Source organism: Falco biarmicus, chromosome 10 (assembly GCF_023638135.1).
Source record: "Falco biarmicus isolate bFalBia1 chromosome 10, bFalBia1.pri, whole genome shotgun sequence".
Taxonomy (NCBI): Eukaryota; Metazoa; Chordata; class Aves; order Falconiformes; family Falconidae; genus Falco; species Falco biarmicus.
Window position 1 is genome coordinate 10,542,302 of NC_079297.1, and position 23,555 is coordinate 10,565,856.

Below are 23,555 nucleotides of genomic sequence, written 5' to 3' on the forward strand. Positions count from 1 at the left end.
AGCTAGTGGCTGCACGCACGCACATGGCTGCATAAAGCACAAAGGCTCTGAGGATTCCCCTGTGGCCCTCCCTTTCGCAGAAGGCTGTTAATGTTGCAGCGATGTCTGGTGCTGCTGGCCCGGGTCCTCCTTTCTTCCACAGTAATCAATGGACGCATGTCCTGGTCTTGAAGTCTGGCACTTTAGGAATGAAAAGCTTAATGGCTTTCCTTGGCTTTTTTCCCCCCCTCTTCTTTTCTTTTATGAAGCATAGGGTGTTTAGAACTATGGAAGCAGTGCAAGAAAAATATTAATGAATAACTATGGAGTGCAGACATTAATGCATTCCTTTCTCTTGAAATAACTGGCTTTTCTCTGTGGGCTCTGTAAAAGAAAAATGTCTGCGGAGTCTGAACCTGCTGTATAGAAGCCAAAGTAGATGGTGATTTAGAACTTCACTGGCTTTTTTGTTAAAATGTTACCTCTGCATTTATCATGTGGCCAAAAATCATCTCTCTTTCTCCACACAATGATAACCCTGAGGAGGCAAGGTATGCCTAAGGCACAGGGGTGGTTCCTGAGGTACTGGCTGATGGCAACTGTGAGTGAAAAACGATTTCTAGGACCCCCTCCCACCCCCCAGACTCTACCCGATGTTGGAGGAGAGGAATTAAAGTGTTGCGAGCACTCTACCATGGGAGTGCTCTGCAGCAGTGGATTTTGAAGCCCCGAGTAGCTTTTGCTTCCCGGCAGGTATGGAGGGGTACGCGAGCTGCGTGTGGGGCTGCGCCAGCAGCAATGCTCCAAGGTTTGAATCCAGCCTTCCCGGGCCAGGGCTGAAAACCGCAGGTCGGCTCAAGGCGGCGGCGCCTGACAGCCGGCCTTGCTCCAGCTGGTCCTTCGAGGGAGCGGAAGGCAGAGGGTGCCCGCGGCGGAGACCCCCGTGTCCCGCCGCCGGTGGAGCCGGGTGGGTGCCTCAGTGCCCCACGGAGCCCGGCTGCGCGGGCAGGCGCTGTCCGGCGCCCAGCGGAGCAGGAGGCTCAGGAACCTGCCCGAGATAGCTGCGGGGCTCAGTTCAGCGTTTAACCCCCCCGGCCACCTCTCCCCGATGGCGCCCACCCCTCCCTCAGCTGCCTCACCGCCTCGCCCACCCCGCCCGCCGCAGCGGCTGGCGAACGGGGCTTTGTCCCGGTGTCCCGGCCCGCCGGGACTGAACGCTGCAGCTGGGATCATTGTGCAAGGGACGGGGGAAGGGGGGTGCGACGGTGCCTCCCGCCAGGCGGTTTCCTTTGGCGGCCTGCGGCCCCCTCGCCTGCCCCCTCCGCTCCCCGGGAGCCGCCGGGACTTGTAGTCCGGCCCGGCCCGGCCCGAGGGGCTGCCCGCAGGGGACCCCGCCGCCCCCGGGGGGTCCGCAGGGCCCAGCGCGGCTCCCGGCCGCCTGCCCGCCGGGGCCGGGGCCGCTCCGGCCGCCCCCTGCGGGACGCCGCGGCCCACGGCGACCCCGCTGCCGGGCGGGAGGCAGGTCCCGGGCCCCCGCGGCCCCCAGGGCCGGGCAGGGCCGCGGCGGGCGGCGGGCGGGCGCGGAGCCGGACTACGGGCCCCGAGCGCCCCTGCGCGGCGGCGGGGCGGGGCGGGGCGGGCGCGGCCCTACAAAGGCGGCGGCGGCGGCGGGCGGCCGCTACTCACCGGCACCGGCGGGAGGGCGCGGCGCCGCCCGCGCTCCCGGGACAAAGCGCGGCCATGAGCCGGCTGTAGGCCCCCGGGACCCAGCCGCCGCTCCGCTCCCCTCGGCCGCCGCGGGGGCTCGGAGGGGGGGTGGTTCTTCTGGTCGCCGGCGGCGCGGGGTGGATGCCGGCTGCGGCCGGCCGCGCCTGGCACCATGCACACCGTGCAGAAGGACACCACCTTCACCAAGATCTTCGTCGGGGGGCTGCCCTACCACACCACCGACTCCTCCCTCAGGAAGTACTTCGAGGTCTTCGGGGACATCGAGGAGGCGGTGGTGATCACCGACCGGCAGACCGGCAAATCCCGGGGATACGGCTTTGTAAGTGCCGCTCCGCTGCCCGGGCGCCGCGGTGAGGGGCTGGCGGAGCCCCGCTGGCCGGGCGCTGCCTGGTGCCGCCGCCCGTCCCGTCGCTGCTGCGCGGCCGGGGAGGCCGTGCCCGGGGCTGGGCGGGGGCCCGGCGGGGAAGCCCCCCGCACCGCTCGTGTCAGCGCCTCCTTCCCCCGGTCCCGCCGCCTCGGGCCTCCGCGGTCCCCGCCGTGCCGTGCCGCCCGCCCCCTCGGGGCGCTGCCCCCCGCCTGCCCGCTGCCCCGCACACCGGCCTGCGGGGGCTTTGGGACCGGCTCCGTCAACTTCGTCAAAAATGCTCGGGGGGAGGAGGTGGGGAGGGAGGGCAAACAGCTGGCGGGAGCCCAGCGGAGCAGCTGGGCGAGGGGGGAGCCCCCTGTTTCCTGGCAGGCCCCTGGGAGCCCTGCCCGCCTTTGCTACCCCGGTGAGACCGCGGGGAGCGGAGTGTAGCTCCTGCTTCAAAATAGAACGATAAATAAACTCTGCTTGGTGCCTGTTGCTGGGGTGTTTACGAAGCGCTGTTGCCACAAACAAGGCTGTGCTTAATTCCAGGTGACCATGGCAGACAGAGCAGCAGCTGAAAGAGCGTGCAAAGACCCAAACCCCATCATTGATGGCAGGAAAGCGAATGTGAACCTGGCATATTTGGGAGCAAAACCAAGAAGTATTCAAACTGGTGAGGCATCCAGGAGATCCTGTCTCTCTGTTAGAATAACAAGTTACTCAAGCCGGATTCATCTCATCCGATGATGCGTGCTTACCCCTCATAGTTCTGAGGATGCTCCGTAGTCCAGTTACCTCTCTTCTGTATCTTCTTACTTGTACCTCTTCTATATCTTCTTACTTGTACCAGTTAACACTGGTGTTAGGCACCTAAGGCCGTGTAACAGAGTTAAAACTGTTTTCTTCTGAAAACTGAGGCTATGCTGTCCTCCTGTTATCTTCTCCGTTACACTGGTATTAGCAGTAAGATCCCTTCTGTCGTTCTGCCCTTTGGTTTAATGACTGCAGTAGCCAGTGTGTAAAATAAGGCATTACACCCCCTTGTCTGTTCAATAACAGCACTTTCACACTGTTCTTTAATCGGAATTCCCATCTGGTCCTCGTGCATATCACATACACATATTAAGATTGACTCGCTTCTAAGTGGGGCTCTGAGTTTGCTCACATGCATAGCAGATAAAATGCATGTACATGTGGTCCGAGGTGTATACGCATTATTTATACGAGGTGTATATGCATTAATTATGCATGTATATTAAGAGTTGAACAGTACAATGGATGCCATTCATTAATATGCCTTTTTTTCTGAACTTTTTTTTTTTTAGGTTTTACCATAGGTGTGCAGCAGCTACATCCAGCCTTCATTCAGAGACCCTTTGGGTAAGTGGAAACGTTTCTTAACAGACTGCTTGAAATCAAATTCATGAATCAACTTCCTCATTATTTAAAATATGTGAAAAAAGCCTTAGTTGTCAAGAGTGGACAGTTTCAACAGCTGTTGTTAATGTTTGGAGTACTTTATTTCTGGTGAAGATTTCAGAAGTTTTGTGCGTTTGTCAGCTTTAATGTAATTCCCAAAGATCCTCCTTTATCCTCAGTAATTCTTAGTCATAATAAACCCAGTGCATTGCTTGCTGCTTTGCCAACTTCAAGAATTCACAGGAATTAAAATAAATGGAAAATAGTTTCTCTATTATAGTACATAAGGTGTCAAAACAATTAAGCAAATTCGGTTCCCGTGTTTCTCAAATAAGATCTTCTGCTTCCTCTGTGCTGTTTCCCACGTAAATAATGCTTAGGATACAGTTTTATCCCAGAAAACAAATTGCATTGGAAACAAAGTCTGTTACTTAATGAAAGTAACATTAGGTCAAAAATTGATTCTGGACAGATGTTATACAAGGCTTGAATAGTCTGCAAAAGTGGGCTTTTGTCTGCTGTTTTCAATAGCTTATACCATCCCTACTCGGTTAGAAAAGTCCTCTTTTTATACATCTAATAGGATCTGGCAGCTGCTCGGCAAAAGACAAGTGTGCTTCACGAGAACAATAGTGACTGTCATACTGCCTTCATTTAACTGTTTAATGATTGATGCAGTTCTTTTTTTACGCCATTTCAGAAAGTGAATATTGATAGGGCTTTTTTATTACTATTTTGTAAGAGCATTAAGAAAGTAGGTGCATTTTTAAAAGCTTTTGAGCGCTGCTCTGTTGTGTTTTTTGTGTGACTCAATATAAATAGATGGGATTTTGGCCTTTGTCAACAGAAATAGTTCATCTCTTTCCTGCTCTGCTCATGTTTTTCTGGGGTGTTTTTTTTTCAAAGAGAAAAAAATTCTGCTAAAAACAAAACAGAAACTTTCACTCCTCTGCCCTCACGGCTGCAGTTGCCAACTGCCTGGGTAATCTCATTCCAGTCAGTTTATGGATGTAAGAGACTGTGTTGCCACAATAGTGCACACCCGGTGTACGTGTGTTGTGTACAGTTCAAACATGCCAGTTTTCATAAGTGGTTATGGCTTTGTTGGAAAGACTCGAAGAACATCTGTCATGAAATGAAGAGGATTTTTTTTTTTTTTTGTGCAAGAGCCACAGTAGTCTACATAGACAAGATGCTGCTTTTTAACAGCCCCCAAAGTAGGCAGTAGTAGTGCCTTTGAGATGGGAACCCCAGAGGCTTTCCAGGGGTGCACAAGAGCAGTGGATGGTAAAACCAGCCTGTTACAAGTTTTTCCGTGCATGGTAACAGAAAAGAGCAAAATGGTGAAGCATGTTAAACAAAATGTGTTGGCAGGAGCGCCAGCGCATGCCTGCTCCCCGTGCAGATAATCTGCTGTTCCTGTGGGTGCAATACAGGAACCCAGGAACCGTTCCTGCCCAGCAGCCGCAGCCCTGCAGCTCTGGAAAATGTAGGTTTTGGGGTGGGTTTTTTTTTTTAACAGTTTGCTTTTAGTTTCACATACAGAGGAGTGTGGGATCGACTGACGTACATGTTCCTTGTGATCTAGACAGTTACTGTTCCAGTCTTTAGGCATTGGTTTCATCATTAAGCCAGCAGCGCTGCAGTTAGCACATACAGCAGAGAGCACTATAAATTATTTATCAGTTGCCAAGAGACAGGAACCAGGAGACTGGAGGGTTGGAGGGAGGGGATTATATATCATTATTTGCAAGCATCAGTAAACAAGAATTTCATTGCTTTCAGTCATTGCTGCAGCAGAATTGCTGGAAATGGGGGTTTGGCAAAATGCAGAGCCGTTTACCTGAGCACTGCGACTGGGGCTGCTCTGTGGCTTCTGAGCAAAGCATCAGGTGCTCAGTCAAGCAACAGAGCTTGGCTGCCGGTTCCCTCTTTGTCTCATCAGTAGACCAACAAAATTAAGAGCATGCGAGGCTTCACTCTTGTGTTCCCACGAACCCGCAATTTCCTTGGCACTCTGTGGTGTTTGAGGATAGATGAGTTTATCAGGGTCTGTCTGTCTTCTGGAAGCTTCGTCAAATTGCTGTTGTCCACTTGCTCTGTGCTGCGTAGGGTGGATCCTGACCTTCCCCAGACAAAGCTCAGTGGCTCGTCTGCTTTGCCCGCAGTGTAAGACACTGCCTGGCTCTCACCCCTGCCGTTCCTGTCTGTGCAAAGTATTTGTGTCCAGGGGTTGGCATGTGGTTTCCAAAAGATGATTGTTATGGGATATGGGGTAGTAGGTGTGCAAGCTGGGCTTGGCAAGGAAGAAATGAATGAACAACCCATAAGCTGCTAGGCAGTTAAGTAAGAGAAAGCCAGCCAGTCACGTTCCAGCTATCAAGCCACAAAACACAGGTTTTGGTGAAACCTAAAATGAATGGAAACTATGAAAATTACCCAAACATCAGTGAGGATTATTTATAAACTGAAGGCTTCCCTCCCGAGCCCCAGGCACCCAAATGCAGCTGTAAATATTGCCTGGGGTATGCGGAACAGAAAGAGAAACCATGAAGAGCCTCTCTCCTTCCTCCTGCTGTCCTGGCAGGGGAGGCACGCAGCAGACAGCATGGAGTCGGTAGTAAATCCTGTTCTGAAAAGTAGTCCCTAGGTTGTTGTAACCGGAGATCTTGACAGTAATGCGAAGCAAAGGATGCGCTTATGACTTGGAGATCTGGCTTCTGAGTTTAGGGAAGCAGCGTTAGGCCTGGGGGCTCAGCCCAGAGCTTACAGACTTCACTTTGCTTGGGTGCAGCTGGTGATGCTGCCGCATGTCCCTGCAGCCTCTAGCCAGCACAGAGCAGTGCTTACATGGTCAGAGGAGGTGGAGACCTTCTCTCCAAATGGAGCTGTCTCCTACTGCAGCAGCGTCCCTTTTAAGAAATTCTGAGAAACATGTGAAACGCTGTGGAAGCTGTTAGGAGCAACTGTGTAGATGACTTGACCAGGAGTACATGGTGACGTGGCAGAGCTGCTTGGTGCCCCCCTCTTGGTTTTCTTTTCTGGGACTATGGTGCTTGAGACAGGTTTGAGTCTGCAGGGAATGGAGCTTCCCTGGCTCTCTTTGCAGCTGTGCTTGCTGCTCTGGATGCGAGCAGTGTATGGCAGATGCATTCCTGTGGCTGTGCCTCAGCGGAGCTATCTGTGTGGGAGATCTACCAGTGACTGAGTAAGTGACCGAGCTCTTGGAAGCATATAGCTGTCTCTTGTAGCAGGATCCAGCTCTCTGTATCTGCACATTGGGTGCCGCTGCTCCAGAGACCCTGCTGCCCATCCTTGTGTAGTTGCTTATTTTGTGGCCCCCTAATTCTGTCCCACATTCAGTCTTGGGCAGCATCAGAAAGAGTTAAATCTCTTTTGAGTTTGCAATTTCATGCATTGATGCTGCTGCAGTTAGGAAGTGAAGAAAGCCCCTCTTTGTGTCAGCCCACCCTCCCTTGCAGCTGTTTATCCTTAAAACTTCTCTACTGGGTTAAAAATAAAAGGAAACAAACTTTCATCTTTTCTGTGGTTATGCTTATAAAATGGCACACGCTGGCCTTGCTGTGCTCAGCCTCTGTCAGCTGGCATCCCCCTGCTCCGACTTCCTATTGCACCACTTACCAAAAAGCTGTCCCGCTGCAGGACCCCAGCCTGCTCTGCCGGTCACACGCGGCTCCCATGGGGATGACACACCCGGCACCTGTTGTTTATCATGTGACAATAACATGAAAGCTTTCGTGGGGGGATTTCCTAAGAAACGTTCAAATCCATTTTCCAAATGGCTTCAGCTGCTAGTTCTCAGGCATGCTGACTGCTGTTCAGACCAAACACTTGCCAGTCAGAGAGGCCCTTTCTTTTTTTATTTTAATTTTAAGAGTACACATGTATTTACAAGCAGATCAGATGACTTTGCGAATTTTCTTGAACGTGTCCTTCAAGGTGGCAAATGCTGGTATCAGACCCAAGGGCCTGATGTACAAAACTTTCTGGCTTTGGGCACAGTTTGCTCATGTCCTGCCTCTCGTGTAGGCCTGCAGAACCATACAGAGGAGAGTATCGTTGGATATACTGACCTTACGCTTGGCTACGTAAATGGTATGCCAGGCTCAAGGCAGTAGTAGCCCTCTTGCAGGGGGCAGGCTCTGGGTGAAGGGTGCTGCTGCCATGCCAGTGCCATCGGGGCACAGGGCTGCGTGTGATGGCGAGCGAGACTGATCTGGCTCTAGCTTTGTCTTTACAGCACGTGACTTGAGTTGTGCCATCTTCTCTGCATGATTCTCCTGCTTTGGTGGGTTTGCTCTGCATCCTCCTTAGCAGCAGAGACTCAAGTCCCCTTGTTGCAGGAGCTGGGGAGTGGCAGGTGGAAACTTCTCCTATTCCGATCTGGCTGGTGCCCTGTGGTCCCAGTGTGGGAGATGCGTGCACCTGTCTGAATTTTCAGAGCAGTCCAGCTCGTACTTGATCTCATCTTTCCTTTGTGCAGCTGTTGGCATACTGGTCCCCGACTCTGTAGTATTAAACGCATGCCCAGTAATTCGAATGATAAATGCAGCTCTGACCAGCCTGCCTGTGAGCTGAGGACACCAGCGGGGGAACTAGACAGTTGTTGTGCTGATAATTTGGTAGCAAGGACACTGGGTCACTTCTAAATATGACTTAGATGAAGAACTTGTTCCCCACAGATGGGAGCAAGCTACATACCAGAGCTAAATATACTCTATGATCACAAAAGATGAAAAGTTGAGGACCTCAGAGTTAAAACTGAGCCTCCTGTTTTTTGGTCTCCAAATCCTGTAAACAGGATCGTGCTGTCCCCTGCAATCTCCCTGTCACCAGCTCTCCTGTGCCATAGCTGAGCTGCTGCTGGCTGCGCTCTGGCCAAAGCACCGGAGGCTGGGAAAGCCATGCCGGGGGCAGGCTCACAGCCCCCCCGTGATTCCAGCTTGCAGGAAGGTGCGGTGAGAGGTGTCTTAGGTGCTGTAGAACAACAAAGGCACAACTGGCAGCAGAGATCACTGGAACTCTTAAAATGGAATTTCTTTCTTGGCTGAGGAACTATTTGTTTTATCAGTGTAGGCTTTCTTTTATCAAAAATAGGTATTTCATTGCTTTTTCTGTAGCTAAAGCATTCTACCTCAGAGCGCTTCATCTATCCAAGAAATAGTTTTTGATAAATCAAATGTGTGGATGTTTTTAATTAAAAGTCAGCGGAAGGGATCATGTGTAAAGAAAGTCTGTTAAAAAATGGAACCAGTTGAAAGTAGTCAGTTTGATACATACTATGCCAAAACTTGTCAGGTACTTGAGAAGACTTTAGAGATCTTTCTGCAGCCGTTGGTTTTCTCCAAGTTGTAGAAGAAAATTGGCAGGCTTAGTTAAAGGCAGAACTCCTGGGGCTTCCTGGGTTTTTCTGTCAGAGCTTTTGGGTTTCCTCCTGTGTGGACAGGACGAATCTAGCATCTCCCTGGCTTTCTCACACTGATGCTGAAGGACTCAGGCTCCAGTAGTGTACTGGTGTGAGGCATTTTCTCTTTCTTCTGTCAGTTCATTTCTGGTTTGGCTGTGCTGATAACTGAAAAGGGGAGGGGTTTTTCCTTCTCTGGATAGCTGACTAGTTGTGGATAAACTTCCATGTGGCTTTTTCCTTGGTGCCAGATGGCTCTTGTTTCAGGCAGATGTTATCTCCTGCTACCTGAGTGTTTTTCAGCCTGCTGCTCCAAAACTATTTTTGGTCTGGCCCAACATGCCTTTGTTTGGGATTAGTTTGGGTTTGTTGTTTTTTTTTTTTTCCTTTGGGTGTGGGGGAAGCAAGATGCAGAGGATAAAGTAATTGCTGAGCCTGGCTAACTTGTGGTGGAGCTCAGCATGTTCTTCTCAGACTGTTGGTTAAGCTGAGAAAAAGGATTAGATCTTTGTGAGAAGATGTACTCTTACCTGCAGCCTCTTTTTATTTATTTATTTATTTCAGGTTTTCCCCCCACATTTCTGCTTTGGCTGTGGGGGAAGGTATAGATGGCATTTCTTCTTACTTGTTCTTGTGGGATCCACCTTCCTTTTCTATGGGCCATGAGTTTGTTGCATCATGAAGTCAAGTGATGTGCTAACGCTGTAAAATGGGGACGTGTCTGGGCTACAGTGGGATCTCAGCTGCTGCAGTGCCTCCTGTTCCTTGTGTTTTCTCTCTCCTGGCACAATGAAAATAAATTGAAATCACTGGTTGCTCTTGTACCCTTAAGTTGGCATTTGTATTTCTCCAGCAGCAGTTTTGGTAGGCTCAGCAACCGGCAGAGGTTATCTCTGAATCCTGCAATACACTCGCTTTTTCTCTTTACTGATTCCAGCCTGGGACAGTCAGTTGTGCCAGGTCATTCCCTGGTGGCTGCCACCAGTGAGGTGATGCCTGGTCCCAACTGGGAAGCAGGCAGCCCAGTGTACCTGTTTGCACAGGCTGCTATCTAAATCTCAGGGGGCCAGGGGAGGGCGAGTAGAAGGCAGTCAGGCAAATTACTTATAAGATGAGCAGAAATTGTGTTGGTTGGTTTGCTATTTTGTGTTTGTGTCAGCCTGTAGTAGGTGAGGACAAATACTGTACCACGGAGCTGCAGCGTTTGTCCTTGTCTTACTTAAGCCGGCTGCGATCGCTGGCTGCTGAGGCAGAAGCTGCTGAAATTTCAGCAGATGTTTCAATCTGCTTTAGTAAGGGACATTTCAGGACCGGAGGTTGGCCATGTCAGTGGTTGAAGCCCAGCCCGTGGCAGTGAATGGTGATGGATGGTGCAGTGGTCAGAGCACAGTGGATGTCCCAATCTGCGCCAGAGTGTTGGTGGATAAGCTCTGCATGATCTCTGGAGCAAGAGTCTTTGTTGGCAGGCAGGGACTGCTTTGGCCATGCTCCAGCCTGTAGCCCTCCCCCCCCCCCCCCCCCCCCTCCAGTATCTGGATATGAGAACAGGACTTGAATTTTTCATGTTTCTACAGCCTGTCATTGTGGCTGGGGCCCATAGGATACGTATGGCCAAGCCAGCCACCGCTCCACACAGGCTTCCTTAAAGTGGCTCCATGAGGTGAGTGCTTGCTGGCTTGGGAGTGTCCTTCAGGAATGATGTTCTTGGGGCGTGAGTTACATCAGGATGTGTCTGTGCATTGCCAGCTCCGAGGTGGTGGTATGGCACTGCTAATGCGAGCATGGCCACGAGTAGCTCCTGCACTGCCACTGCTTTCCTTGGTGTTGCTGGGATGTGCTCCCCAGAGCAGCTTCTGTCGGCTGCTTTTGAAATCATCAACCCACTTCAAAATACATCTTAAAATCTGTCACCCAGGCTGCGGTTGGACGTGTTATTTCACCAGAGCTAGCTTTCTTGGTGCTGTCACGCACAGCTGTGCCTGTGCTCAGCTCATCTTCCAGTACCAGCTACCAACTGAAGCCCAGCACTGCCTGCCATCATGTGTTGTGGCAGTGTGGGTGCCCCTGCAGCAGCTAATGGGTCAGCTCTAGTGGAAATGGAGGCGAAATTCCTGGGGTCATATGCCAGAATTTGTGCCTTCACTGGCAGACACAAAGGGCTCTGTTTCTTTTATTCTTCAAGGAATAAAAGGCTGGTCGTCGCAGTGGCATTTGTGTGCTGATCTCTGTGAGACTGCCAAGAGCCCCGTGCCCCTCCTTGTTTGCCAAGTGTTTGCGTGATGCTGTGTCCCTCTTGACAGAGGGTTGCAGTTGTCTCCCACCTCTCTCCAGGAGCAGTGAACCACATCCCAGTGTGGCTGGCAGAGATCAAGGGGCTCAGATCTTGGATGCTGGTCTCCCAGATCCATGCGGCTTGCAGGAGCTGCTCGTGGCTCATGTCCTGCAGGATGGGAGAGAGATGAGAAAGTGCAGCTAAAGCACATTTTAGGTGTAAATCTGATATAATCAAACATATAAAGTGCCTCCAAGAGCTCTGCCAGACAGAGTGCTGACAAGGGAGAGGGCCTCATTAGCTCCTTCCTCTTCCTTGCTGTTTGGGAAGAGGTGTGGGGTGCACGACCATCTGACTTGTCCATTCTTCCTGGCTGCCCCTGGATCTGCGGCTGCCTGCCAGCGCACGCCTGCCGGTGTGGTGGGGAGAACCCGGTGGTGGCAGGTTTGAAAAAGTCCGTTCCTGGAGCAGGCAGCACCCTCCAGGAGCCAAGGGCGCTGGCAGCTGCCAGCCCCACCTGATGCAGTTGAACATCTCCACCCAGGACCGCACCACAAACAGCTGCTTTTGTTCTGCCCTTCGTGTGTTGCACAGCAAAAGCAGAAGCTGAGCCTGTGTCTCCTCTGCCAGTGGCTCTGTAACGATCTCTTTTGTTCCTAATCTTTCAATTTTGGCTGCCAGGGCAGCGTCGCGTCGTGCCATGTAGTTAGGAACAGGGGCTAGCGTGGTGGTCCCGGCTGCCCTCCTGCACCACGATGGCCCTCCTGAGTCCCTCCTGCGGCCACCACTGGCTCTAGACTTAGGTTTGACCATGCTCGTTGCGTTTTGTGGCCTTTGCCCGTGATTAATCATAATGCCATAAGCATCTCGTACTTCTGCTGTTCACGGGATGACTTTGATGTGTGGTGGCAATGGCTGATCACTTGGTTGATGTTTTATAATCACATTGTGTGTATTCTAGATGAAGTTCTCTTCTGGCTGGCAGGGTTCATCATGGGGGATGGAGGAAAACTGCAGGGAGGGAGGAAGGGAAAGGTGTCTTAAAACACAGATGTGACTCATTCTGTAGAAATTCAGATTAGAGTTTGCCGATTTCTAGAAAAAGAACTCCAAAAGAGCTTTTTTCTTTCCTGAAAGATCATCTTCAGAGATAATTGAAGGAGGGGGGAAATATTTTGGGACTTTTCTGTGGATGTGAAATGTAGCCAGCAGAGAACTTCATTGTACTGCACTGGTTTGTTTTGTTTGTAGCTGCAAGTCATCAAAGTGACCTTACCTTGGGCTGTGTGTTTTGATCGATGAGTTGCCATCTGTCCACCTAATTCAGAAATCCAAACTGCATAATACCTCGATTGAAATGTCAAGCTAAATTATTAAAACCCCACAGACCAAAAGAACCTTCCCTTTTACATAGAAGCAGATCCTGGAGTTGCTGAGTGTGATTTTTCTAGTGCAGTAAACTATGGTGTGTGATGTGGGCTTGTGTATGCATTGGGCTGGGATGTATTTCTGGAAACAGTATACACGTACTTATTGTATTCATAGCTAATGGTGCTTTTTATTCAAAGTAGCATTGAAGAGCTGGAATTTTTCCTTGCTGAGGGGAAAAAAAAAAAAGTAGTGCAGGATGCCACAGATTTCCTGTCTCTCTGGAGCACACCGTGGGAACTGCGATGGAGGAGCTATGTACATGAAAGCAAAGCCGACGTGCGGAGTTTCTCAGGGACAGGTTGGGAGCGTGTTCTCGCCCTGATGGCTCCGTATACGGCCCCGTCCCGCGCATGGGGTGTGCCAGCTCCGAAGAACAGTTGGGTGGTAGCAAGGGACATCGGGGGTGACCTGTGGAGCTGCTCGAACAGGATGATGCTCAGGCTGGATGGCTTGGAGGCTCTGGGACTGTCCTCTTGGTCATTTTGCAGGCACGGGCTGAATGTCTGTGTGCAGGAGAAGTGCAGGCCCCTCCTCTGCTCCTGCTGGTGGGTGTTTCTCAGTGAGTCCTGAGCATGAGGGTTGTGCATTTGTTTTTTGTTGCATTTGTGGAGTGGTGTTAACACTTCGTCAAGCACCCTGGAGTAGCAGGAATCCTGGTAGTGGGACACCACACATAGGGAGAAGTGACAGGCAGCCAGAGATTGTCACCAACCTGAGATGCAGGCTGTTGTCTGAGCTGCCAATTTACGAGGGTGTAGAGCAGGAGGCATGCGTGGGGTCCACTCATCTCTCCTCCAGCGGTTGTGTGAGCCTTCTGGGTCAGGACTAGGTCCAGCTCCTCAGAAGAGGTGGTGGCAGCCGCTGTCAGATGCGAGTGCATGACATGAAGTGCCCTTGGTCTGAACTGGTGCGTAAGCTGTAGCTCTGATTTGGCTGTGCCGGCCTCAGTTGAGAGCAGAGCTAAACCAAAAAGCGATTCAGTAAATTTCTGCTGCCTCATCTCGTTCTTGTTAGTCACAGGGTGATTTCGGGTATGGTGCATTTATGGACTGAAGGGCTGCGAGGTCCCTCTCTCTGCACTACACCAGGAATAGCTCTGAGCTCTGTCTGGAGATGGTCTTGCACTTCATCAGCCGAAGGCTGAGGTGCTGCTTTCCACCATCCATCCCCCCCAGTGCTGCTCCTCAGGGGGTCACCTTGTTATATCTAAGGGCCCTGTTGCTCTTTGTGGGAAGGAGAACAATCATTCTCTCATCATGCAGATAGCCTCAAGAAAAAAGCAAAGTGCATATGTGAGTGGGAAAAAGAAAACTATTCAGATGGGCACTTGTTTGCGAGAAGCCTTTCTCCTGTCTGAAGAGCACGTTAAACCATCCAGTCCTGGTTGTAAAGCGAATGGGAACAGCCCCATAAGTGCTGGATAGGAGGGACCAGCCCCACGTGGACCCCAGGACCTTGTAGGTGGTGGCTGAGACCTAGGACAGGTGCTCAGGTGGATCGAGGGTGGCCAGTGACCCATCCAGCAGAGGTGTCCAGTCCCTGGCTGTGCGTCCCTCCAAAGCAGCCGAGCACTGGGTCCAGCTGCTGGGCAGCGGGAGGAGGCTGCTGGGGTCTGCAGCCCCAGCGATCAGATGGGTGGGTGGGCAAGGTACCCTCCCCCTGACCCACTGAGCTTGGCTTTACAGAGCATGTATGGGCCTGTGTCTTGTGAAAAGCCTGTGGGAGGCTTTTAAAAGTGGTCATGTTTGAAAATGTGCTGTCACAGACATCCACGCAGAAATCCCAAAAATACTTGAATCTGCATAAACTCTCTGCAGAGTTTTACCTTGGGGGTTTTTTTTGTTTGCCAGAATGGGTTGGGTGGAATGAGCTCTCCTGCGGATGGCTTTTGGTTTGTGCCGTGGCCTCATTGATTCAGCGAGCAGCCAGCCGAAGGGACCTTTTCCACAGCGTGCAGGTTGCGGTGCACGTGGCTTTGATCTCTCAGTGGTCATGTGCAGTTTGCTGGTGGCAGCCTGCAGCCCCCTATTTCTTAAACAAGCCCCAGATCTGTCAAGCCTGCACACAATGGAGTGCTCTGCTGCCGAGGGCTGTGCAGGCGGGTACCGTTTGCTCTCCGCAGTTAATGTGCAATTGCCCATTTTTGTCTGGCCCATGGCAGTTTACGTGGATGGACCTAAACCTTCAGGTCTGCCCAGTTTTTGCTCTTGTTTGAGGCCTGACTTGTGGGCTCCTTGGAAAATATAGCCCTTTTATTTTGCTTCCCCCCCCCCCCCTTCTTTTTCTTTCTTCCTCATTAGCAGTTTCCAGCAAATTAGTGGGCAATCCTGCATTAGTCATCTCCAGGATCTTTCAGTCTATGGACTTTAATTGACTGTGGCATTGTTAAGTTCCTTTCAGCAGCACGGCTACCTTGGGGCAGGGGCAAACCGGCTGGTGAAAAGCAACGCTTTAGGACCTGCATTAACAGGGCAGAGAAATGCCGGCGGCTGGCTGGCCACAGAGCCTGGATGTAGAACTCAAGGGCACATGAGCATCACTGCCAGGCTGGGGGCTGCTGGCGTGGTCGCTACTGCAAAGTGTTACTGAAGAGAAGAAACCCAGAATTAATGTATCGTGTTTTACAACACACACCCTGTAGCATTGCCCTAAACACCCGGTGTTATGGAAACATAGGCTTAAATGTGTAATAACTGATAATAGCTGGCAAGCTGGAAGGCCTGCATCTGTGCCTGGGGACAGCAGTCGTCCCTGGTGGGATGCTGCTACCCTCATGGGATGAGCCAGGGAGTGACCAGGTGTCCCTGGGGCCGGGAGGTGCCCCACAGGGGCTGTGGGTCCTCAGGAGCCTCCAGCAGGATTTGGGTGGTAGTGGGGAGCGTGGACCTGGAGGATACAGGAGGTGGCAAGGCTGCCAGCACTGGCAGGGCATGTGGGGGCCAGGGACATGTGGCGAGCCAGTCAGGCAGTGGGGCTGTATCGCAGCCATCCAGGGAGGTTATTTTGGGGACCAGCGGCCTGGAGAGTGGGAGACAGAAGACTTGGAGACCAGGGTGTGTATCTGTTTTTGCGTCCGTGCTTCATCTTGCACTACTGGGGGTCATCTTCCAGCCTTGGGGTCTAGGAGTGGTTTGCTTTCCATTCCCTCCACCCCAAGCAGCACCGCTCACTCGAGGGCAGCACTGCTGGGCAGCACCGTTTCTGTGGCTGACACACGTGGATTTGGGGAGAAGGAGGGGGACATGCAGGCTGGAGGGAGCCCAGCCCCTTGCTGACTCTCTCCCTTTGCCTCCACAGACTCACGCCTCACTATGTTTACCCTCAAGCTATCATCCAGCCCAGCGTGGTGATCCCTACCCCTGTGCAGTCCATCACGTCTCCCTACATTGACTACACCGCCGCCAGCCAAGCCTATTCCCAGTACACCACAGCTGCCTACGATCAGTACCCCTACGCTGCCTCTCCTGCTGCCGGCTTTGTGGGATACGGCTACACGGGCACAGTCCAGCCTCCCATCACCGCCAGCAACCCAGCGGCGCCCGCCACCGCTTTCGTGCAGTACCAGCCCCAACAGCTGCAGCCCGACCGCATGCAGTGAGGGCCCTCCCTGCGCCTTCGCCACCGAGGACAATCTTTTACAATGGAAGGATATGACTAGGACAACAAAAGCGACAAAAAACCCCCAATAAAAGAAATAAAACAAACAAACAAAAAAAAACCAAAAAGAAAAAAAAACACCACCCCACCCCTTCATCCCCTTTACATAGGTGCATATCAATACCTAAGCTATTTATAGTGTTGAGGGCAAACCCAAACCCTTGCAGTCTGACTGTGCTTATGAAAATGGACTTCTGGTAAGGTTTTTTTTTTTTTGTATTTTTTTTTCTCCCCTAATCTGGACAGATACTGTCTTGAAGATGTTCTAAAAGTGACTGAAATGTTTCACAGGAAAACTACAGATTCTTGCACACATCGTGGTCTGCTTCCATCACCCGTGGTCTTCTTTCTGCCCCTACCCTGTCTGCCCCGTCAGCCCTTCCTTCCTCATCAAACCTGCAGTCCTCTTATTTACTGTTGAGGTACAGAGGTACTTGGAGAACATGGAAAAAAGCAATCTTATTTTTTGGTTGTACAAAAACTTTGTAATACTCAGAGATGCCTTAGGAAAAAAAAAAAAGAAAAAGAAACTATTTTTTAATATTTATTGCGATTTTATTCGCATGAGCTGTGAATTACAGACAGAAGAATAGTAGTAAGTATCTGCCTTGTTTAATTCTCATTTTACTAAATTATTGTATGTAGGTAAAAGTTCTTAAGTAATTGCTGAATCACTTCAACATGCAAAAGGGAATATTGGCTTGAAGGAGAGCAGAATATTCCTTTAGTCAACGCACTGTACTATTTTCTTATTGTAATTGTTACTCTGTTAAGATTATCTCAAATTTAGGTATATTTTTAAATGCAAAAAACCAACCAAGAATACTGAACATTTTGTCTACTTTGGTAGATCTTTTGTTACAATGCTGCAACCTATGGAGACATTTACAGTATTTATGTAAAACAGATCTGGGGCTGTTGGCCAGCGATGCTTAGGGGAATATCATGAATGGAGCAAAAGAGAAAAAGGTGTAATGTCATTGAACATGTGGGTAAAGGTAACCTTTTAATGCCTATAATCCAACAGCCAAATAAAGGAAGAGAACAGATGATGTAAATTAAGTGCATTTCTACAAAGAACAGCAATAAACTATTTTAACTTTTAAAATTATTTGATACTGTATGGTACCATGTTTGCTTGGCTGAAGCCTGTTAGGCAGTACTTTCAAACTGACCTGATATGCTGGGGCCTTTGCCCGCGAGCGTGCCAGAGTGGGCTGGGAGCCTGGCAAGCACCCCCGCCCGCATCCTGACCTGGCACTGCACCGTGCAGGCGTTGCAGGGTGCCTCCGTCCCTCGCAGTGTGTCCTGTCAGCTGTTACTTGCTCTGCATGTCCCATGCTTGAGATTTTTAAGCTCCTGGAGCATCGTGGTCCCCAAGGCTTGTGCCTAGTGCTGGGCACTTGCTCACAATCAGCACAGCAGAGGGTGTAAAGTGCTGCCATCCTGGTGCAGCTCCAGCAGGACCTGGGACGGCTGAGGTCAGACCTCATCCCAGGATCCTCAGGATATGGCTTTCCTTCGGTTATTTGCTTGGAATAAGATTTTCTTACCCAAAACTGAATCCATCCAGAAAAGAGTGGCCTGCCAAAGCCTTGCCCTGGTTGAGGGCCAGGTTGCTGAAGTCCCCAGGATCCATCGGGGTTCGGGTGGGCTGCAGGCAGCGGCAGCAGCAGGGACCGGCCGGGTCCTCGCCCCCCGCAGCCACCTCTGCGCTAGTGACACGCCTGCGTGTGACTTTACCCAACCAACTTGCTTTAGAAATTTGGTTTTCAGATTTTGACAATTGCAAACTTCAAGTATCGGTTTTTTAAAAGTAAATAAAATTGTTCCATTTGATCATGCCGGTTACCTAGTTCCTCTTGGTAAAGGTTACAGCAGGACCGGTGCCAGGAGGTCCCAGCATCTTTGGCACTGGCACGTACCGCTGTTGCAGGTGACGATACCCAAAGCCATCCTGGGGGAAGAGGGTGCCGAGGGTGAAAGCAAGAGGCAGTTCAGCACTGCAAGCAACCGCCCTGGCAAACTTAAAGGCACACAGTGGGCACGTCTAATGTCGTCGGTAGGCCTCAGAGTAAACAACCCATCTCAATGGATGGAAACAGCTCATTCCTCCCTTGCTCGTACTGTGTGAGAATGCAGAACCTGGTGGGGCTCTGTTCATCCTGCCCAGGGTTTTGCTTACAACCATGTGGGTGACATTTATTTCCTTTTTAAGTAATTACTTTCTGGATACGGCTGTGGGTCTGCCAAAGGAGTAAGAGCTGAGCGCCGCATCCAGCACAGCGCTGGCGGGGAGTGCAGCCTGGCCTGGGAAACCTGCCTTTGAAGTACTATCAGGGCCAGAGATTATTTCGTAATTACTCTTTTTTTTCCCTGTCATGAGTCTTTCTGAGGAGGAGGAGGAGGAGGGAGTGGAGGATTTTGGAGGCAGACGGAGGTGCTGGGAGCTGCCAGGGAGCGTTTGGCCCTGACCCCATGGTATTGGGGTGCCCATCCTCAAGCAGTGCTTCTGCCCGGCTCTGGTGCTGCTGCACGTCAGCTTTTGTCTTCACTGAGGACCCGCGTCTCCCCTGGTCAACAGGCAGATCAAAGCCTCCGAAAATTAATTTGTTGCTGAAAAAAAACACGTGTCCAATGTGTTTTGAAGTGAGGAGAGTGATGATTTTCCATTTAGCTGATTCCCTGAGAGGTGGCCAAAACTGTGAGGAAGCGAGGGCAGCAGCCACGGCCTCCTTCGCCCAGCACCCAGCCTCGCCACTGCCGAGTGCCATTCCTGGATCCCGCTCAGTTTGGCTCCAGGCTCATTTCAAGAAACAACCACATCAAAACAAGAGCCCAACCTGCCGCCTTCCTGTTTGTGAAAACCCAGCTGTGAAATTGTGGCCAGGCAGAATAATGGAATCCGCCGGCCAGCTTCCCAGGTGGAAGTGGGGTTGCAGTGGCAGGTGGCAGGGAAGCCTGAGGTCCTGGAAAAGGAGCCCAGGCACTTCCTTAGCCTGGTGCTAGGCTGGGAAAGTGGGAAGAGCCTGATGGGTCACTGTGTTAAAGGGATAAGAGTTAATTGCAGTGTGAGAGTAGTGGGGTGTGGGTGAGAGGCAGTGGCTGCGTGGCTCCTGACTGGTCAGGGTAGTGCAGGGCAAGTGCTTAAATCACTTTGCAATTGCTTATAAGTGTAATTTTTTTTTTTTCATGCATGCATTGCTTGATGGAGCATCCACTTTCACCTGCACTGTGTACCTCATGTTGTCCTGGCATGAAACAAGCTCGCCCCAGGCAGCTCAGCTCTGCTCCGGCCAGATGGGAGCCCAGGGTGGGCACAAGCTGGGGAGTCCCGGTGCTGTTGTTGGAGCTTCGGAGCAGCAACCTGCAGGATGCAGGGACGCAGGGAGGAGTGGTGAGTGATGGATGGCATTGCCAGGGCAGCCCCAGCAGCACCATCTGCTTGGCACAGGTTCTGGGGGTGGAAGCAGCCATGGGGGACCAGACCTTGTCCCGGGCTCATCCCCGTGGCCATGCTGGCAGGTGTCCTGGGCTAGGCTACCTCCCAGCAGCTGTGCCCTCATGCCCAGTCATTTGCATGACAAATTCAAACCTTTTTCATAGGAAACCATCACACTGGGGCTGTCCGGGTGAGCTTTGGCTTGCTCTGGCTGGAGCTCGGGCAGCCCCTAGGCTGTCATGGGGAAGCATTGCCATGAATGCCAGTGCTGGGGTCCTGACCATCACCCAGCTAAGCCCAGCCGCAGCCTGGCATCGCCTGCCCTTCCACACCACAGCAGCGAGCTGAGAGCCAGCCAGACCCCAGGCTGCCCACAGGTGCCAGGTGCTCCCCATGCCCGCGGTGGGAAGGGGATGGCTCGTGTGAAGTTTCTGCCCTCGCCCCAGAGGCACAGCCAAGGGCTCTGCTGCCAACAGTTGCCCAAATTCCCTCATGATAAGGGGCAGGGGGACACTGAGCCCACGTCTCTGCAGCACTCGCCCCCGCTGCCCCACGTTATCTGGCTGAGACACTTGGGGAGCTCCGCGGGCACCCATCAAGGTCCAGGGCTTTGCAGTGGCACTCCCTGCCAGTGGCCATCCCTGGGAAGGCTGAGGGCACTGGGGGGCACGGGGGACACTGCCAGCCCCCACAACCCAGCTCCTGCAGTAACAAGTCCCAGTGCCAAAACTTGCCGGCTGAGAGGGAAAGGCTGAGTGCAGGATTTATTTGCATAGTATCTGGGCTGCTGTTGGCACTTGCCCTTTAAAATAAAGTTCACAGCAAAATGGTTTTACCCCCTCACATACAGGGAATGCTAACAGCATCCTTTTTTTTTTTTTTTTTTCTTTTCTGGCTGAAACTTGTTTTTCCCTCCTTTGTGCCTCTCTGAATCCTGCCAGCGTAGAGATTCCCTTGTTCAGAGAGAAAAAAAGAAAGGGGGGGGAAAAAAAGAAAAAGAAAAACTTAAGCCTGGGATTAAAAACCATCACTAAAATAGTTTGAATAACAAAGTCAACTGACTCGCTGGGAGCCTGGTGAATGCCTGTCACGTATCGCCCTTCGGCCAGGGGCATAGTCATGTGTTTCACTAGATAGTTCCTAGAAAAGCTTCTGCTCAGCCCGATAGACCTGCGGCTGCTGATACCACTGTGCCCACGCTGTGCCGGCCCCGCTCTCCCAGAGGGCTGTGGAAAACTTCCTGAACTTGTAGGAGCCGGGGGACAAATAAATGTCCCTTGGGTACCAGAGGCATTGGGTCTTCTTGGACCTGAATAAAAACCAGCTGCAAATAGTGATCGGGGCTTCTCCAGCCTCAGTGGCACCCTGGGCCAGCAGCCCCCTCCACCCTCATTGATGTCTTTGGCAACAGGATTTAGCAGGGAGGCCTCCATTAATTCTTGCATAGTTTTGGCTACATAAATAATCAAAAATTGGGACCTTGCATGAGATAAAAGCAGAGGGTTTGTAAACCCTCCCCAAGGCAGAGCCACCTCGCCATGTCAGACACATTGGTGGGACCATGAGGCCAGGAACATCTTACTGGGGGGATTTGTGCCTAATCCCAAAGCCAAATAAACTGTGGGTTTATCCTTTTGCTGACACCAGCAGCACAAACACAGAGGTGTGACGAGGCACAGCGAGAAGGATGATGGCTCAGATAAGGCCATGCTGTGTGGGAGTACAATTAGGGACTCAGATTTATTAGCTGTGTGCCCATGCTCGGGAGGCTGATGGTGGTGATGGAGCAGCTGTAAAAGTTGGTAATGGGAAGGTTAGAGATGGTGAAGTCAGAGACTGTTGTTTGGACAGTGGTGCAATGTTTCAGGGTGACACTGGACAATAAAGGCACAGCACATCCCTGGTGAGCCAGGCTGCGTTGGGTACAGGCTGTGTCCAGCCCCAGGGCTGAGGGGGACGAGGGCAGTGCCACCAAGGCATGGCTGTTTGCCCTCAGAGGGACTCAGGGCAGCGCTGCCCATGAGCACGGGGCGTAACATGCCTTTCTTTAGAGATCCCTTAACATACGTGCATGTGTATATTTATATATTTGTATATATATTTAAACTTATATATCATTGGAATATATAATTATATACAGATATGTTTAAAGACACCTATATAGTTGATATATATAAATATATAAAAATACATGTGCATATACACAAAGTCTGTTTTCCTTCTCCACACGTGCACCTTGGAGCCCTGCGCTTGCTGTGTTCACATGCCATGAGCTGCACAGTTACCAGAGGCATGGCCGTGCCCCATTATCCAGGTTTTGGCCCACTTTATGCCCCGGAGTGCGGGGCTGGCTCCTGGAACTGCCTGCCCAGCAGCAGACAGCGATGGGGGGCTGCACCACCATCGCACACCCTGTCCACCAAACTAGTGCGGAACAGCAGAACGGAGAGACAAGCGGTATCAAAAATTGCACTGGGACACCATTAGTATCATTGGCCTCTTATTAAAGGATATATTGCACCTTCTTTCAAGAGCTACCACACACATCTTTAAGCAGAAATGAGATAAAGAAGCATAAAGTGAAATAATCTAAAGGACTGGCTTAAGAGAGGAGCTCAGCTCCCACTTCGGGAAGCAGCTTAGGCAGCTTGGTCATTAAGTCCTATTGAAGCAATGAGACCCCAAAATCCCAGGAGCCAGTTTTTAAAAGCATTTGCCCACTTAAAGCTGGAGATCACGGCCTTCTGTAAATCAGCCAGGAGTTATGTCTTGGTTTGAAAATAGCACTAATCATCTTATTACATGTTCAACGCTCAAAAGATCTCTTAAAATCAGGCTCGAGTGGTTCCCGTTTAACCTCTACCTCTAGATAAACACCAGGGGCTCAGCGTGCACACGCAGATGCCGAGAGCCATTTGGTTTCTCCAGTAGCATCAGCTGGTTGTGTTTACATGAGCTGCTTACATGCTAGCACATTAAGCAAAACTCAAGCTTCGCAAAATGAAGTAAATAAATCATACCATTAATTTTCCATGATCTGGCTTCAAAATTAGCAGGTTTTAGATATCAACATGGTAGAATGAGCCCTCAGGGGAAAAAGAGCCTTCCAAAAACCACATCCTACCTTATTTTCAACAGTGTGTGCTACTCTTTGCCACTTTTAGTAAGGTAAACTAATTTGGTTTCCTGTTTCCAATGAATTTTATATGTACAAAAATATTTATATTATGTGTATCTTGCTATATTATATATAAATCTGATTAGAAACATACGTATGAACACATGGTTTATATCAATAGCTATGCGTATTCACATATATGTGTGTGTGTGTGTGTAACAATACATATGAATGCCTTATTTCAACCGATACTTCAACTTTTATTTCATAAATCTTGGCTGAAGATGCCGGATGAATCACAGATTAGAAGATAATTTGAAATGAGAAACATAACAAACAGCAATATAACCAGACTGAATGGCAGGCAGGATCAGTTTATGGGTGCTCAGACATTTCACGCCAGGAGGTCCATGAACTGTGCTGGGCTCAGCACCCACTCGCCCCACTCCTGCCCACTGGGTGCTGCAGTGTTTTCCCCTCCCAGGCTCTCCGTTTGCAGTGCTCACCCTAGAGCACCCGAAGGGCTGACCAAAGCCTTGCAGGAGCCCCATCACTTACTGTTGCCCCAGGTCAGCCTGGCTCTGGCCTGCAGGCTAAATCTGGGACTCTTTTTTCTGATTCATTTAGGGCTGGAAACAGCATCTCTGTCCCAGGAAGATGCAGCCATGGCTGGTGTGGTTTGCTGGGGGCTGGACAAGGCTGGGCAGGACCCAGCCCTTGAGCTGTGCCCAGGCA

The 23,555-nt window shown here is 51.1% G+C and overlaps 1 protein-coding gene across 1 annotated transcript; it reads left to right on the forward strand.

The window, feature by feature from the left end:
* Window positions 1-1,647: 1,647 nt before the first annotated feature.
* Window positions 1,648-17,371, forward strand: RBM38 (RNA binding motif protein 38). Its single transcript, XM_056354304.1, has 4 exons — window positions 1,648-2,026; window positions 2,606-2,729; window positions 3,382-3,436; window positions 15,901-17,371. Exons 1-4 carry the CDS (start codon window positions 1,859-1,861, stop codon window positions 16,199-16,201), a joined length of 648 nt encoding a protein of 215 aa, XP_056210279.1. The 5' UTR covers window positions 1,648-1,858; the 3' UTR covers window positions 16,202-17,371.
* Window positions 17,372-23,555: the final 6,184 nt, after the last annotated feature.

Bases quoted from the DNA above. Each gene is read 5' to 3' on its own strand.
- RBM38 (XM_056354304.1), top strand. From the start codon at position 1,859: ATGCACACCGTGCAGAAGGACACCACCTTCACCAAGATCTTCGTCGGG. The intron at 2,027-2,605 runs GTAAGTGCCGCT...GCTTAATTCCAG, and splicing joins AATCCCGGGGATACGGCTTT to GTGACCATGGCAGACAGAGC. The intron at 3,437-15,900 runs GTAAGTGGAAAC...TTGCCTCCACAG, and splicing joins TTCATTCAGAGACCCTTTGG to ACTCACGCCTCACTATGTTT.